The 17,878-nt window shown below is 48.4% G+C and overlaps 1 protein-coding gene across 2 annotated transcripts in view; it reads left to right on the plus strand.

Annotated features, from left to right (window-relative positions):
• The window catches only part of RANBP17 (RAN binding protein 17), a 227,750-nt gene that overhangs the window by 156,358 nt on the left and 53,514 nt on the right, over positions 1 to 17,878 (plus strand). For both annotated transcript variants that reach the window (XM_028529018.2, XM_028529019.2), the window contains 3 exons: positions 3,135 to 3,238; positions 8,940 to 9,028; positions 16,757 to 16,864. In XM_028529018.2, the coding sequence (XP_028384819.1) occupies positions 3,135 to 3,238; positions 8,940 to 9,028; positions 16,757 to 16,864 (301 nt within the window). The remainder of the gene's footprint in view (positions 1 to 3,134; positions 3,239 to 8,939; positions 9,029 to 16,756; positions 16,865 to 17,878) is intronic.

Raw genomic sequence — 17,878 nt, forward strand, 5'->3', positions numbered from 1 at the left:
ACCAGCAATAATGGAGAGTGAAATACGACCACTGTAACTGGACACTGGACTGTAATAAAAGTTATGTGGTGCCCTGTTTCAGGGGACCCCTTGCTGGAGGGGGACCCTTTGGGCTCGGTGCTCTCTGGGGCAACACGTCGCCACCGGCCAGAGCACGTTTTCTGTTCGCGTCCTCCACCCGCGGTCCAGCGCCTTCTCCCAGTAACCAGGCCCTCACCGCGCACCGTAGCTGGACCCTGTGCAGTTGGCGGTGCGACAGCAGGACCAGCAGCCGCGTGTTTTTCCTTCGCCGTTCCATGGGTAGAAGATTCATTCTTCTCATAACGGATCAGAGCAACCTCGTATGACTTTTTTCTCTTTATTAAGAGAAAGAACTTCCGTCTTTCACTTTCAGAAAGCACTTCACAGCTTCTCTTTGGCGTCTCCAAATTGCCAGCGTCCCTACTCTTGTACTTCGGGGTCATCAGTAAGTAAAGTAAGAGTTAGGTGGGCACAGGCTCTGTGGCAGTGCGACAGCGGATCGGACCCAGCCGACTGCTAAGTGACGGGCGGGCGGGTCACATGCAGAGCACAGAGACGCTGGACAGCGCTGGCAGTTCCGGTCCTGGGCAGGCCGGAGCGAGATGGCACAGGTGCTGTCGTGTTTGTTAGCACAGCATGCAATTTAAAACTTATACATTGTTTATTTCTGGAATTTTCCATTTAGTATTTTCGGACCTTGGTTAACCACAGGTCATTGAAACTGTAGAACGTGAAACCACAGCTCAGGGGGTCTGCTGTAAATATTACGTGTCTTAATTACAGGTGAGGACACTAAGGCTTAGACGAGTAAAGGGGCGTTACCCAAAACCAGACGGCTAATGACAGCAGAGCCAGGGCCCGAGCTTAGAACGTGCGCAGGGCCCCCGCCTTCCGGCACCCGTGTCCGCCAGCAGGGGGCGTGATCAGCGGTCTCCGGAGCAGTCCCGCCTCCCTGGCAGGCTGTGGTGTAGGAGCTAACGCTGAAACACTAGTACCACCTCTACCGTTTATCGAGCATCTACTCTTCACGTGTTGTATGTGACATTTCATATTCACAACAACCTTAAAAGATGGGTATTTTCATCCTTATTTTGAAGATGAGAACCTGAGACTCGGGGTGATCAGTAAGTACGCAAAGTTGAGCAGCGTATGGTTGAGGTAGACTCCGGGTCTGTTCCTGCAGAGCTCTCCCTGCCTCATTCCCTTCGCCGGGAAACACAAAGATGCAAGTCTCAGCTCTCCAGGAGGGCAGCCAAAGACGCTATGGGTGTAGGCTGGCAGACCTAATACACTATGCAGAGCATACATTTCATCTGGTTCAGTCCCCACAGGAACCCGCATCACGTGGTGGAGACGGTGGGCTGCTGTCGGTGGTATCGTTCGTGCTGTCAGTAGCTGTATGCCCAGATCCTCGCAGTGCCAGGCTTCCCGATAAAGATGCGTCTGTGGCAGAGCCAGACAAAGTGCCGTGGGGATCCGAAGGGAAAGGGGGGCGCCTGTGGTGGGGCCTCAGGGTGCACTTGCAGGGGAGCCTGGCTCGGACGCTGGGCATGCGATGGTTTGACCTGGGCTTTGGCAATGAGAAGGGTCACTGGAAAGTTCTCTGCCCTTCTCCCCAGGTGACTGAGGTTGTGTGTGAGAGGAGTAAGTTGGTCACGGGGCCAGCGGACAGAGCAGGGGTTGTCACTTGGACCGACTTCCCCGTCACCTAGGACCCTGACCCTTGTCTAGAACAGCAAACCAGGAGATACGCATTGGCCTTTCCACGTGTCTCTGTGAACAAAGCTAAGCCTCTGATTCTGGTGGACTCTGGAAAGAAGTTTTGTGAGGTTAAAGGGAAAAGTCACAGAAGACCAATGTCAGCCCGGTCAGCCACTCCTTGAGCATCAGGAGATCCCGATTCTGCCATGACCTTCAGTGTATGTGGCCTTGGACCTCAGTGTCCCCGTCTGCAGAGCGATGCACAGGCTGGTGTTTCTCCAGCATTTGTATGCATCTGAATCGCCCAGGGGGGTTCGTAAAATGAAAATGCGAGACCCCACCCCTGACTCCGTAAACCTGGGAGAGGTCCTGGGAATGTCCACCTAACGCGTTCCCGGGTGCTGCTGGTGCTGCTGGTGCTGCCGGGCAGGGCCAGACTTGGGGAACCCCTGGCCTCTCCTCTGGGATCTCGGTTCCTCTGTGACACTCTGTGTAAAAACTGCAGGCACAGAACCCAGGCATCCGGACCACATAGCTCCACCTCCAGCTAAAGCAGGCTGCCTTGAGCGAGTCACTTGGCCTTGCCCTGTCGGCTCTTCACCAGTAACCCGGGCCTGCGGGTTCCCTGTGGCAGAGGCTGAGGGAGGGAGTCAGCTCGCATTTAAAATAAGCCCATTTTGAAAGAGTACTACATAAATTGTCTATTGGGCCTGTCCATGTGTGAAGTGAAGACCGCTTTGGCAGAATCCTTGGGGAAACTATAGTCTACCTCTAAAGTGGAAAAACAATAGGGAAAATGTCTCTTTTTCTCCCTTTTCTATAAAGAAAAGGAAGCTCGGTGCAGGAGGAAGGGTGCCCATGGAGAATGTGCTGAAAATCCAAACGACCTAGGAGGGACCTCGTCTGTTTGGCAGATCAAAGTTTCCCTGCCATCTATTTAACAAATTAATAAAAGGAACATAAATAAAAGAGAATAATGACTCAGAGCTGTCTGGGCACCTGAGTCTGTGAGCCCTTTGGGGCCTTGGCACCCAAAGAGAAGGGAGAGAAAAGGCCCTTGTCTCCGAGGCTTTGAGAGTGACTCTCCTTGGGGCACTAGGGCAGCTCTGGGGGCACTCAGAGCTGCCGGGCTGAGCTGCCCGGGGCATGAGTCTGTGATCCAATAAAGAGCCAGGAAAAAAAAATGGCTGGTGAGTGATTTCGCTCTTTCATATGGTGCAAAAAGAGAAGGCAAAACACCAGAATATTCAATGAGCCAAAGCGCGAAGTGTGGCCTGCATGTGGGCGCCGGCGACCCCTTCCCCCCCCCGCCAGCGCGCTTCTGAGCCCGAGCGGGGCGCTCTCGCTGCGGAGGCGCGTGCACACAATGGCAGGCGCGCTACACCCCGGTGACCCTTTTGTCTCTCCGATAGGCGAAGACGAGGACGAATTTGAGAATTTCATGCTGCCCCTCACGGTCTCCTTTGAAACAGTGTTACAGATGTTCAACAACAACTTTAAACAAGAAGATGTGAAGGTGGGTTTGCTCCCAGACGTGAGAAAAGACTGCTCTGTTCACTGTTGGGCGTCTAGAGGCAGGGAAAGCTGCCGCACGGTTGGTTGCGTGTGCCCAGCGTGCGTCCCCAAACGCTTGTGTCTTCCTGTTGTCCTTTTCCTGTGAGTGTCGGCGTGTCTCACACAGATGGACTCGGAGACCAGCAGTGAGTTTGGGCAGTCGCTTCGAGATCAGATGACACGGATTTGCCTCTTTCCGGCAGCCCGTGTCTTTACAAGAACATTTCTCGTGGGTGCTGCACCCCTTCAGACACCCCGCTCCCTCATCTGCCCCGCACTGCGGGTCTCAGCCTGTTCGTACGGAAGAACGCACAAACGTACACACGCTCAAACACGCCATCTCTAAATATTTTTTAAACAGGAATTTATATAAATCAAGACTTTATTAAATGGCTAGGCATATGTGTATAAATAGGGGCTGGTCTTGAAGTATTGCATTCTTAAGCTGAACAAAGTGATTAGGATAACTGATAGCTAAATAAGGTTTTTATGCGCCTGTGGGAGGCATATTAGGATTGATTTGACAAGTCAGTTCAGCTGTGGCAACAGTCATAATATCTAAGACAACATTATGTTTTATTAGTAAAATCCTTAAGTGCAGCAAGCTGTTCATGACAAAACAGTCCCATATTTCCACGTGGAGGATGGGGAGCAGAGGTCTGCTGAGTGGAAAGAGCGTCTTCTGAAATTATGAGGTGTCGGGGGCATGTTCCATAGATTGGCACTGATGATTATTTTTAAGAGACTGATAAACGTACTCTTGAGAGTTTAGGCACCTTTGTTGGTGATGTTTGAGTCGTATTTGGTCGTTATTTGAAATAAGTTGACCAGAATATAAACCACCATTTTCCATGGCTCCTCTTCTCTCCACCAGAAAACAAAAACAAAAGCAAAAAAAAAAAAAAATAGCTGTAAGAAGCCAGATAGAAAAACCATCGCCTTTGGCGATTATTTTAGGATAATTCTACCAAAAAATAATTAGCCAAATACTGTACTTTGTCATTTGAAATAAAGTTTTTGAAATGAACATTTATCAACATGCAGTAGTCACAGAATTTTAAAACCAAAAAGGACTGTGGAGATTTTCTTTGTGTTTATAGCCTTGCTGAAATTCTTCACCAGAGCTTCCATTCAGATTAGCTGTGATTTTTAGGTGTCTCACAGACATTCCCACTGACCAGCCAGGTCGTTGCAGCTCTAAGGCGGCTATTGCTGTCCTTGATGCCAAAAAGAAGCGAGGTTGAAAAACACCGTTTTATAAAAATTACACTCGTCTCCTTTGAAGATTTCATTATACTCCAAGCCCGTTTTGATATGATCCCATCTAGTTGGATGGAAACCATCTTCCTTGAGTCATTTTTAATGGAGTTCCAGTGATACATCCCTAAACCAGCAAGTTCTTAACGACCCTGGAAAGTGACTGCTTGATTACACTTTAACGGTATTTGCAAATAAAATCACAAGTAATTAAGGGGAAATCTCCAGGCTTTTGAGCAAGTTTGATGCATGATAACTGCCTGATTCAGCTTCATCTAGAGTAATGCTGTGTAGGCAACAGCTACTGAGATCAATAGCAACGTAATGATAGTGGCAGAATTAAGTGAGTAACCTGAGAACTGTGCCGCAGAATGCATGCAGCTGCCACGAACCAAGGCCACACAGTGCACTCCCTGCTTCCGTCCTAAATGTTCATCAAAAGACGCCCTGCAGGAAAATGGAGTTAGATGCTCTTTATTGCTGATCGTGTCTCTTGCCACATTTATCAGGGAAATTGGATTAGCAGTTGGCAGCTGCAGGTAGACAAGATTCTGCAGTGATTAAATATGCAGCTTGGCTGCATTTGTTGTGACAGACCTTTAGTAAATTCTACTGTAAGCACCATCTGTCTAATTTGTATAAAGAAAACTTGGTGCTCTGAGCTACCAGTAAGGAACTAAATCTGTTGCTTTATCATAAACAAAACTTTTGCACTAAATGCTTTTAAATGTAATTTATTAGGTTAAGGCTATTTTTCTATCACGATGAATAAATAATACATGCAAAAGTGCTTTCAGGTACTTCATTTTGCAAGTACCAGAGATAAAAACGGTTCTGTTTTGTTCTTCAATAAAGTATTTAGTATTCCAATCCACAGGAGGTGATGCTGTTAAAATATCTCTATGAAGATGCCTCAGGACTGCCATATTCATTTAATTTGCAACCCTTCCCAAGATTTCCTAACTCCCTATTTACAGATATTTCTCAGATGCAGATTTCAGGACGAACATAAACATTAAGGACCTGTGTTGCCAAAATGAAATATGGTTTCGAGGGAGGAGATGTTGCAAAACTCTGAAATTTATGGCTTTGTCTTCTTACTTAGTCCTAACAGAAATGAAGAGAACATTGAATTTTTGTCTCGGGTTTTTCTCTTCAAAGGAAAGGGGGAGAAGAGAGAAAATGCTGGGACAGATCCCGGCTCTACGGCATTCGTGCAAAATATATGTTGTTCCCGCGTAATTGTATCCGTGGTGAAATATAGCCCAGTACCCCCGGGCTCATGCATCATTTTTGATGTGGCCATGACGTCACTGGTTTTAAGGAAAATGAATGAAAACTTCTCGGAGGAAGAGGAGCAGTTAAATGGGAGCCTGCTATATTTAGTCCCTCCGTATAAACGCCACAATGTTAAATTATTTAAAATCCTTGATTTTCAGCATGCGCACATTAAAAGTTTTCGCACTAAGTGCCAAATGTTGCAAACAGCACTTTAACAGAATGATTTTGCTTTGATCCCTGTAGCAGTTCCTGAATAATTTATCACAGGTTATTGCCTTAATTCTGGAGAGGGATAGAGCAATAAAGGCAGATGAAAACACTCCAGTTGAAACACCTTGGGGCCGGCTCATTCCTCTGACACGGCTCTTTTGTTGGAACTATTTAGAGGTTATTAAGATGTGTCTCCAGAATTAAGAGTATGCTTTAAGGATGAAGACAGCCATCTTAATTCTAAAGACAAAGCACAATGACCCTTCACCTTCTTCTTCTTTGTTGTTATTATACCGTAGAATTATGAGGATAATATTATAGCTGCCCCCAGTAGTGCCACTACAGTAAAGGGTCTGTCAGACTTTCCATTAGAAACCCTGTTTTGGGGGTCAGGGTGGAAGGAGCCGCATCTCAGCTGGTTCCCAGCCCATCCGTCTCCCGCTTGGCACACAGGCGAGTGTTCACCAGGCCGCGGACCGCGCCAGCGAGCGGCTTCTCCTCGGGCCGCCCGAAAAGGAAGCCGCGGGGCCGGGTCCCCCAGGGCCACCCGCCCCCCAGGAAGCCTCGCTGGGAATACAGCGACCGACCGCTCACTTTTCAGACCAGTCCAGCCAGTCCAGCGTTGGCCAGCCGCAGGAGAAGGGCAGCTCGTTCAAATAAACCCATCTGTGCTGTGTTAAGTGAGATGGTAAATTGGGGCTCCTTCCCACCACCCCCCCACATTTCAGCCAGATCACCCGCCTCTCTGAGGCGGTTCGGAGCTGGTTGAGCTCCCAGACAGCGGGTTTCCCATCTCACCCCAGCGCTGGGGGGGATGTGTTGGCCCTCGAGAAATCGCGGTGAGTTTCTGTCGGGCCAGCTCATCAGAGCGCTCGTGCTGTTCTGAGAGAGAAGCTCCTGTCTGAGCACAGGATCCTGTCTGCTCCTCACGTGCACGCGCATCTTCCTGCCCAGTCAGATCTACTGGAAACACGCGTTTAATTATTACTTCTTAATGCTTACGCTGCTCTATGGTGACATTTTCTAAAATTAGACATTCATAGATTTTCATAGATTTGAGCCCATTAGAGCATGTCAACTAACTTGGCGTCTTTTAAGGAAGAAACATGCTTAATGAAATAAATATTAGCATGTCTGTGTAATGAGGACGGTCCAAAATATTGGAAGAATCCTTTGCACTCGGTACAAAGAAGGTTAACTCTTGGTGCCTGTTGACCAATTCAGAGTGCAGTGGCGGGGGCCACTTATACACGAGAACATAAGATTCTTTGGAGAGTAGCTGGTAACCTGTGAGCACACATGATAAAAGTGGACCAGAAAGGCCACTTCGGTAGGAGAACTGCAGAGCTGACGAGGCAGAATAGCATTGCTCGAGGAGGCTTCTTAGGAGACCTGTTCTGTCCCGGAGGCTGTGAGACAGAGGGGAACAGGTGCCAGGTGGTGAGAGCAGGTTAAATAAAAGGCAAAGTGGTTTTAAAAAAAAACAGCAGGTCACGTGAGAGAGCTAGACAGGAGACCAGCCGATCGCAGAAAAGGGGAGAGACTTCTTTGTAAGTCACGTGGAGAAGCAGAAGCAGGTATCCCGGGTTTAACAGACCCAGAAATTCACATAACCATCACTCTGTAAACGGTGGGCACCAAAACTGAGTGCTTTTGTAAACACCTTCCAGTGGTAATGGGTCACCTCACAGGTGGGTGGCGGAGGGATCGGAAGTTCAGACGCCCCGACGGAGAAACTATTATTTGGTGCTTCGCAGTGTTAGTCAGCCATTAAGCTGGGGGTCGTGATTCACTTCCAAGTCCTTAATGATAATTTAAACACCTTCCTAAAGAGGTTTTCATTTATTACCAGAGCGTGAGGAGCAAGGAAATCTGGTCAGATGAGAAGTTCAGAAGCCATTTTCCGGCAAACCGTGCTACGGAAACAGTATCTTCAGAAATTACAGTTGCTCCCCTCAATTATCCCACCCCCTTGTTTTGCAATTATGTTTATTTGTGCTCTTTGTTCTGACATTCCAGCATCTGTCGGTGGGTTTCATTTTTCTCTTCCCAGGCATCATCCTAAGGACAGCTTAATTAAGCATCCAGAGTACCAAGTCAGAGCTCTTTAATTTTAGAGTCAAATTTTTATTTTCCTAAAACTAAATATCTGTGGAACATTTAGCATGTATCACGCTCTTGTTCGGCATTTTTACATGAGTTTATTCAATGTACCCTCCACAATGCCTCTGTGAAAGAGGTATTATCAGCCCCTTTTATAGATGAGAGAAACTGAGGCTGATAAATTGCCCTGCTTTAAGACTTACAATTATCAGGTCTTCTGGCACTGACTATGGGACTCTTCCTTATACCTTCTTCTTGTGTTTTTGTTTTTGTTTTTGCTCGGGCAATATGAGCACCCTACGTATATCATGGTGCCAGTAGGTCACGTGGGCAGTTTTCTCTTGTCCTAAGTTACTCAGGATTTTCCTTAGAGATCTTTAAACGCCATTGTGCTTGCACGGTAGGCTTCAGACCGCATGGTGGGACTGGTTCCGCGCAAGCCAGTGTCGTTAAGATTTGCTGTGACTGAATAATGTCTAGACTGTGTGCGTTTCTGTCTCGTGGAATTACCAGTCCTTTTTTTTTTTCCTATTTTGGCTTTATTCGGAAACAAAATATATTAAGCACCTGCGTGTTCCTACACTGTTAGAATTGTGACTTAGCTCAGTTTGCAAGGATCAGAGCAGGGCTGGTCAGCAGATCTGAGGTCTGTCTTGTTTAAAGGGTCCACGGTTTTCTGCAGAAAGGGCTCTGAGCGAGACATTTTAGCTAATGAATCAAAATCAGATATGTGGTCATTATTGCCTGATTATTACTCCATCTGCTCCGCGCTAACGTGAAAATCAATTACTGTGTCTCTTCCCCACTGACAGCGTATGCTGATCGGGCTGGCAAGAGACCTTCGAGGGATTGCCTTCGCGCTGAACACAAAGACCAGCTACACCATGCTGTTCGACTGGCTGTATCCTTATTACACTGTGACAATACCAGCTCTGTGCGCAGAGGGACGCCGGGCCCCTCGCTCTCGTTTAATAGTGTGGCACAGTGGGGAAGAGGAAACAAAGCTAAATGAACTAATGTGTAATCAGCTAAAAATTACAGCACAGCGGCAGCGGTGCCGATAACTGAGCACAGCATTTGGAGACCCGGCTCAGGGAGGTCACTTTCCCGGTGCCGTTAAGTGTTGACGACTTAAAAATCCCGTCCCCAGATGAGTGTTTGTGTCGGGGTCGAGGGACAGTCGGGCTAACATCTTTGACTCGGGACCAGCGAACTCTGGCGTTTGGTGCTTTGAGGAGATTTGAATTTCTCCTCCGTCTTAATTAGCGGGACCGGGAAGGTCACTTTACCTCTTGGAGGCTTAATTCTTCATGCTCCAGTTTTTCGTCATTGTGAGAACATAAGTGGATGTGGAGAGCGGGGAGTGAGTGGTCAGGGTCTTCCGTTTGGTGCACGAGTCTGCCTTTGCCACGGCTCAGTGCGGGCAGCCAGACAGACAGACAGACAGACATGTCCCACAGAAATGTCTCATCACCTGAGGGTGAACAGAACCTGGATTTGGGTGTCAGAAATCCCAGCTCTTCCCTGTCATGTGAGCCCTGGCAAGGCACTTACCCTCTCTGAGTCTCCTGGACACGGAGACCTCCAGTGTCACGGCTTACTGTGACCGTTAGACTAGCCGACTCTGTGCGAGGTCTGCAGCGTGTTTGATGGTCTCACACGGTGGCTGTTCAGATTGCTGTGATAGTGTATATGAACCTTCTTTGGTCCTGACGGGAAGCGACAGTGTATGCAAGTCGTATACGTGTAGTGTAAACTCTTCCTGCCTGTATACATGAAACCCTCAGAGCGCGTAAGGAAAATTCTAAAGCTTTAAAGCTATTTTAGTTTTCAGTTGCACCGTTCCTCAGTTGCTCTTTTCAAACCCTTCTTATCCAAACTTCCCCCATCAGTTGTAAAAGAAACTTTTTTAAGGCAGTCTGCAACAGTGATGGCCAAAAAAATAACTAACTAGGAACCTGGTGTGTTTTAGAGAGAACGTTATATGTATTTTTTTCATTTTTAACATTAATTTGAATACTGACTTATTAAAACCACTGCATCAGATTTATGTGCCCAGATTAGGGTTAGAGCCCTGGCTGGTGTGGCTCAGTGGATTGAGCACCAGCCTGCGAACCAAAAGGTCGCTGGTTCGATTCCTGGTCAGGGCACATGCCTGGGTTGTGGGCCAGGTCCCCAGTTGGGAGCGGGAGAGAGACAACCAATTGATGTTCCTCTCACACATTGATGTTTTTCTCCCTCTCTTTCTCCCTCCCTTCTCTTCTCTCTAAAAATAAATATTTTTTTAAAAAAGAAGGGTTAGAGACAATGTGTCGTGTCACTAAGGAAGCATGTGTATCTTTTGATCACCAAACAAAGTGTATTTCCAGAGATGGTAGATTTCCGTGTGGACCGTCATGCAGCTCTTCAAACTGTGAATGATACACGGGGATCACATATGACCCTCTTATTTCTCTAAACGGAAATAGCTCGTGAAGTAAGATTTCCATTTCTTTGAGAAGTCATACAGTCCTAGTTCTGGCACTTCAGAATGGACAGTGACCTTGAAACCAAGCCACGGCTCTCGGGTGCCCAGCAGTTGACGTTCCGTGTCTCCCTCCACAGTCGGGACCAAGAGTCAGCATCACAGAATTGAAAGATCTTCCACAACTGGCACTGCCCAAACCTCATAGAATACAGTGCAGTTTGAGTGTTTAATTAAGGCTGTTTTCCATCGCCTGACGCAGCTCCTCCTTCCTGGCACGTCTGTACAGTGAGACTTTCGTCCAGCAGGTGGCAGAAAACGGCAAACAGAAAACCTTGGGACAGTGCTCTGCTTCAAGCCAGAAGCCATTGTCTCCTCCGTCTGACCACAGACGTGGCCGCGGCCAGGGTCCGGGCGCAGGGCGGGGTGCCTGTCACGCAGGAAGTTGGGCTAGGTCGCCCGACGGGCGGCGTGGTCCAGGCCTTGCTTATAATAATTGAGTTTCAGGAGCAAATCAGCTTCCTTGGGAGAAGGCCAAAGGCTTTTCATAATTGTATTGACAACAAAATGAATATGATAAATGGTGTTCATTCAGTGGAGACAAGATTTATAGTTTTCCTTTGGGCCAGGGATGAAGAGCAAATATTTATAATAATAGTAAGATTTGTTTAAAAGTTACGTTATTTGATCATTCAAAAAGCTTTATTAAAATATTTCGAAATACTTTAAGCAGTTTCAGGTGATAAAGTACAGATTCTTTTCAAAGTATTCTAGTAATGTAAAAATGAATAAGTATATGATTAAAAAAAAACAAGGATATGAAAGTCATTTATTCTTCCTGAAATATTGATATGTCAAAACGTCAGTGGTGATTCCCACATTACTGCTGGGAAAGTTTATTTGCCTTTTATCCCCGTAAACGTGCGTCCTTTAATTTGTGAGCCCATCCTTAGTGTGCGGAAGAAGCATCCTGTAAGAGCCCGTGTCATCTCCCAGTCAAAATGCATTTTATTTATGGTGATTATTTGACAAAATGCTATTTTAGTGGTTAGCTATTTAATTCAAAAACATTTCTATAAATACTGACTGCATTAACCGCCACACAAACTACAGGGCTCATCACTCTGTCCTTCCGAAACTAAATTGCCTGAAACTACACAAGCAACCGTGTTGATAAATCGTTCTCCTACTGGAGAATTGAAGAAGAATCATTGATACACTTCTTTGCTCCTGCAGCGAGAATGCAGCCATACAAAAGCACCTTATCTTACAGCCTATTAAGTCACCTCATTTAAACTTTCCCCAGATCATATTTAGACTGAAGTGTCAAAAATCCAGAGGGAAATAGAGAAAAAAACTATAGAAATGTGTATGACGCTATTTCTAGCTGGTGTTTCAATGGTCATAGTCTGACCTTTAGGTCCACTGCTTTCCAGTCAAGCAGTTCTGAGTATCAACACCCATCAGAGCGTACAGAGATGGGGCGAGGCAAGGAGCTTGGCCGGCGAGCACACACTCTGGGATGGGGTCGTCTTAGACTCCGTTCCGGTTTCACCATGAGACAACTTGTGAGCTCCCGGGTGAGCCGCTTCACGTCTCGGAGTCACAGCGTTCCGTTCTGCAGAGCAGGGCTAACGACGCCTGTCGCACAGGAGTGTCGTGAAGCGAGTGAACTGACGTACAGAAGGGGCCCAGGACAGCGTCTGGCTCAACATACATGCTCCGCCACTGTCATTTTCGCTCCGTCCCCTGACCGCGGTGAGACAAAGGAGTGCGTTTGTCCCCTCGCCCGGCACACTTTGCTAAGGGCTGTGTCAGGTTTTGTGAAGGACACAGATCACTTCGGATCAAATCCTACCCCGAAAGGCGCTTATGGTTCATGATACATAGACCTGGTTAGCTACCTGCATAAATTACTATAACAAAATATAAAAGGTGGTAAGTGCCTTAAAGATACAAATGGAGGGATTGCATTTAGCTGGGGAATCAGGAAAGGCTCCGTCAAGGTGAAGATTTGGATCTTATCAGATACGCAGAAGCAGACCATGGGAACTGCACAGTCAGATCTTCCCAGTTGGCCGGGGCACGGTCTCAGGAAGGGGGACAGTGGGGAACAGCTACAGATGCCACTTCCTTCGTGGTTGGAAATGCATGTTGTCTGGAACCCTCGAAAACGGCAGGCTGAGGGATATAGACCCTTATTCCATAGACAGCATAAAGCAATCGATTGCTTGGATTGACTGACAATCAGAATTCAGTGCTAAGAACAAGATGTAATGATCAATATGTTGGACAGACTGCCACAGGGAAGGAAGGAAGCCTGAAAAATCGCTGTTCACACGCATTTTTTTTTGAGTGCTCTGTGCCAGACGTGAGGCATGAATGAAAGGATCGCTCTTTACAAGAACGGACACAACCGATTGCTCTGCGGAAGCTCCCGGTCGAGTGGATATATAACCAGTAACTGATCGACAGTCAGTGAGTTCCAACAATAGTGCGTGTGGAGGACCACGGGAGCCCGTGAGACGAGGAGACTGACACCAAGAGGAGGCTTCCCAGCGGAGGGGACGATGGCCCAGGTGTGGAAGACGGGCAGGCCGGCGCTGGCCGGGCGGCAGGAAGCAGCCAGCCCCAGCAGCGTTCGCCTGCAGGAACAGAGCGCAGCCGCGTCCCATGCGCGGGCACCTCCAGGGTCAGCTCGGAACTGGCAGGCCCCTCCTGTGCCCATGCCCTCACACCTCGCCTCCTGCCGGTTTCAGCAGAAACTCTTTTGTTGTTTTCTGGTGTACCGCAATGCTTTCTCCGTTGTGAAGTTCCAGAGGGAAAGAATTACGATTTTACTCATTTTTTTGTTGGGAGTGCTAGGGGGTGGGCACATAGTATAGTAAGTACTAATAGCTACTGGACAGGTGGGTGGATATTATCAAGAAGCAAATCTCACATACTTCCCATTTTCCTTTGTGTTGGGCATCTTACACGGTACTGTCGTGTCCGTGATGTTTTTCGTTGTTCGCTCATCTGACGCAGACCTGGGGCACTCATTGAGAAGCTCTAGGCGAAGACGGTTAGAGTCTCGCCCTCCTCCCTGAGGGCCGCCGCAGCCTTCCTCCTGTCCGTGTGTGCGTGTGTGCACGGTCCTCGCGGGCCTGCAGGAAAGCTGAGAGCGGGCCCTGGTTCTCGCCCTGTGACCCAAGCCTGGCTTTCTCTCTCCGCAGCCTCTTAACCTCCCTGCTGCGTAGGTCTGCGCTCCGCTCTCCGCTGTCCCTCATTTTCTCCATGGCAGTCCCCTCTGTCGGGAGCATATGAGAGCAGCGCTCACCCTGCACAGGGAAGGGAGCTCCCCCCCCACATGTCTCCCGGCCGTGTCTCACAGTGAACTCACTGTGCTCTGAAAAACAGGGTGGCCCTAATGCCTGTGGAGCGCCTAGCACAGGGGCCTTCGATTCTGACTTTTGGGTCTCTCCAGTTTCCTGATGAGCCTCCCAGGTGCTTTCCCGCTCCTGGTCACTGAGTGTGCACTCGCGAGGCCTCTCAGCGGAATGTGTTCTCGCCCTGGCTCCTCTGGCGCCGCCTTGGGGTTCCGCTGCTCAGAGCATCCCTGCCGAGTGTCCACTGTCCAGACGTGAGCACGAATTCCCCACGGATGAAGCCGCGGCTGGCTTGTCTCTAGATCCCTGGCCCCCCGCGTAGTACCTGGCACATGGTGTCTACCGTCGATCAGAACTAACAAATTTTCTAGTTGATAGGGAAAAATAGTCAATTATACGACAACAGCCAAAATAGAGTTAATAATCAAGTTCATTGACTTTAGTTTTTCCATTCTTTTTTTAAACATTTTATTTATTTGTTTTTTAGAGACGGGAAGGGAGAGAGAAAGGGAGAGAAACATCAATATGTCGTTGCTTCTCATGCGCCCCCTACTGGGCACCAGGCCTGCAACCCAGGCCTGTGCTCTGACTGGGAATTGAACCAGTGACCCTTTGATTCGCAGGCTGGCATTCAATCCACTGAGCTACACCATCCAGGGCAGTTTTTCTATTCTTACTCAACTGAAATCTCACACCCACGTACACACTCACCTCTTATCTCCCATCTCTGCCTGATTTTCCTTTGTGCTACTTTCTAACAGATTGCCTATCTAGTTTGTTTATTTTCTGTCTTATTAGACTCTAACGTCTGTGAGGGTAGGGATTTTTTAAAATGCTTGGTTCACTGGTGTCTCCAGAGAGTCTAAAACAGCGAACACAGTTACAGAATAGGCCTTCAGTAAATACTTGGGTAAATTGTTTTACTATAAGCAAATGCCACCTTGAACATGGTATGTCTTAGGGAGATAAAAATATTGCTTTTTGTACTTGGAAGGAGCATGCTGCTCTTAGCTAGCGGCGGACTTGTTTTCATTGAATGTTATTTCCTGAAGCGTCAAAGTAAAATACACAGTTTAAAAGAATTAAATAGATAGTTCTATGCAGATGTGCTACGCCTCATTTTGAGGGTGACAAGTTTACAGCAACAAATACGTGCTGACGTCAACCCTTTGGCAGGCCCACGCACACAGGAGCGCCTGGGTCCTGCCCTCCGGGAGCGTGGGATGTAGCAGATAAGGCACTGCCATAGCGCTAGATGCGGTACCACGGCCACACACAGGAGACACACCTCACTCACCCTGTGCTGGGGGGGGGGCAGGGGGGCGAGGGGGCCGGGGTCGTGGAGGCCTCTTAGTATAACTGACGTCTGTCTTGGAATCTGGGGGACAGGTGGGAATTAGCAGGGATGTGGCCGGGGAGCACAGGTCGACTCGGCCCCGCAGAGACTCACTCTCCGATGGGCAGGCGGGAGCACAACGACCCACCCGGCTACGGTTTGTTAGGGGAGACGCTGTGCGCGGGTGCTCTGGGCGCAGGGGAGGAGAGGTTGTGCCTCTTGACGAAACAGAGCGAGTCCCCTCATCCCAGGGGAGGCGACACTGAGCTGGGTGTTGAAGACGGGAGTGGGTGAGGCAGAGGCCGCAGCACGCAGAGCAGGGAGACGAGAGAGTGGGCGACGGGATCTGCAGGGGACTGAGAAGGGCTGGGCCTCGGTGGGCAGGAGCACTGAGAAGGCCTCGTGCCGTGCTAAGGAGCGGGGCGTTCATCCCCAGGGCAGGGAAGGAACGTGGGATCTTCTCCACCAGGGAGGTCTCTGCCTGTATCCCACAGAACGCCGTGAAAAGGTTCGGTTCAGCACTTGACCTGCAGCAAAAAGGCAAGTACATCCGAAAGGGTCAGAGAGAGAGAGAGACTTGGGGACCAGGAGAAGAGCAAGGGAGTGAAGGCGGTGGCACGGCGAGAGTTTTCTCTGCTGCAGGTTAGGCCTTACCTTCATCTGTGTGTGCCCACGGGGCGAGGAGGAGGCTGGTCGCGGGCTCCGGGGCCAGTGGAGCTGAGTCACTGTCCCGGGTTCCAATGGTCCTGGCCAGTGACTCCTGGAGGCACACAGTCCTCGGTACTGATGAGGACCTTGGGGAGTTTCTCCCCGGTGCATGGGCATGGGGCGACCTGGGGAGCCATGCTGAGCAGGTTAAAACTTACCCACAGGTTTTCCTCAGGTTAACATCCTCGATGTTCTTCAGAGCCCCGGTGGGTCCAAGCAGAACATGTCAGCGACTTGGAAAGAAGAGAATGCGTATAATTTCTAAGCTGGGAGATGGGTCCATGTGGTTTGTTGTTACCATTTCCCTCTCCTTGGATGTATTTTTAAAATTTCAGAATGAGCAACAGCATTCCTTAAATAGTTTGATACCCAAGAAAGCCTGGTAAGGATAACAATTAAAATATGTTTTTACCCTCATGAACAAAATTCATTTTTTTCTACAATATTAAGAGTAATTCTTTAACTGGGTTACTTCCCTGATACTTTATATATTTTGTTTATAGAGCATGCCGAGAATAGAGCAAGGTCAAGGTCAAGGTCATGGGTCAAGGTGTGGGATATGTTACAAATAAGAGCACAGCATTTTCAGTCTCAGAAACGTGCAGCTGCACAGGTTATGGAGAGTAGGTTATAACGCTGCCATTGTGTGCTAACCATAGAGCAAGTGCGGACTCCTTCTTTTTCTTCTTAAGCAGCACTCTCCGGAGCAACATTTCTCGTGAGCCTTAAATTCTTTAACAGGCTTTGTGAAAGGTACCCCACCTACTTCCCGCTCCTTCAGCAGGCTGTGGAGCGGTGGTACGGGGAGCCGGCGTGCACCACGCCCATCTTAAAACTCATGGCCGAACTGATGCAGAACAGGTAAGAGGTGCGGCGGGGAGTGAAGACCGTCTGTTTAGTGGCGGTCTGCCAAGATCAGAATGTATTTACTGTTCTATGTGTGTGTGACCAAGGCTCAGCACGGACCCGGGGGCCAGAACAAGACGATCAGCGGTAGCAATAGAATTAGAGACGTAAACTTAGTCCTTTTGGGAGAAAGAACGTGGTGTACTTCCGTGTATATGGAAGCTAGAAAAAATTAGAAGACTACGGCCACCCTTCCTCAAAATAATCAAAGGCACGGCACGGAGGAAGGGCAGCTAGTTTGACTGTTTCCCTGCTCACCTGCGACTCTGGAGAACCTGAAAGCAGGACAGAAGTCCAGAGGTGTCAGGATGGAGATGCTTCATTTCGTGGGAAGGGAGTGGAGGCCCAGAGCGGGTCAGGGCCCAGTCTGTCTCGGGAGCCCTGGCAATATCCTCGCGTTGACTTCTAACAAATCTTTCTTCCTCTGCGCCAGGGCGCACGGTAGGTGGATGATTTATGCGCTCGAAATTTTTATTTCAATAGCAACTACAACACTTCCCAGGAATTGCCTGGCTGACCTTATAATTTGCATAGACCAGCAGAGATTCAATAACTCTGCACATAAATACTAACAAAGATGTAGCCAAAAGAGAAAAACTGGCAATAAGCTAATTGGTTTACCTCTTTAAAATAATGTCATTGTGAATGTGGCTCAGCACCAAATTACCTGTCACTGAGCCCTCCTGTCGCATCAGCTGCTCTTTGTAAACCGCGGGCTGGAAGGGAGGTGCTCAGGCAGGAGCGTGGATGGCAGCTCCAGTGTTCTCTCTGGCGCTGCGTTTTTCCAGCACCGAGTTTTCAAATTTTTAAAACAAGAGGTGGAAAAATACCTGGCACATAAGTAACTGTGAGTATTATTCTTTTGAAAGCTGTTAGGTTTTTTTTTTAACCGTTTTCATAGGTTACTTAAATACTAAGGGAAACATAGCTATGCATTTTACATCAGGAATTTAGTTTTTATTCAATTAC

Source organism: Phyllostomus discolor, chromosome 13, assembly GCF_004126475.2.
Source record: "Phyllostomus discolor isolate MPI-MPIP mPhyDis1 chromosome 13, mPhyDis1.pri.v3, whole genome shotgun sequence".
Classification (NCBI taxonomy): domain Eukaryota; kingdom Metazoa; phylum Chordata; class Mammalia; order Chiroptera; family Phyllostomidae; genus Phyllostomus; species Phyllostomus discolor.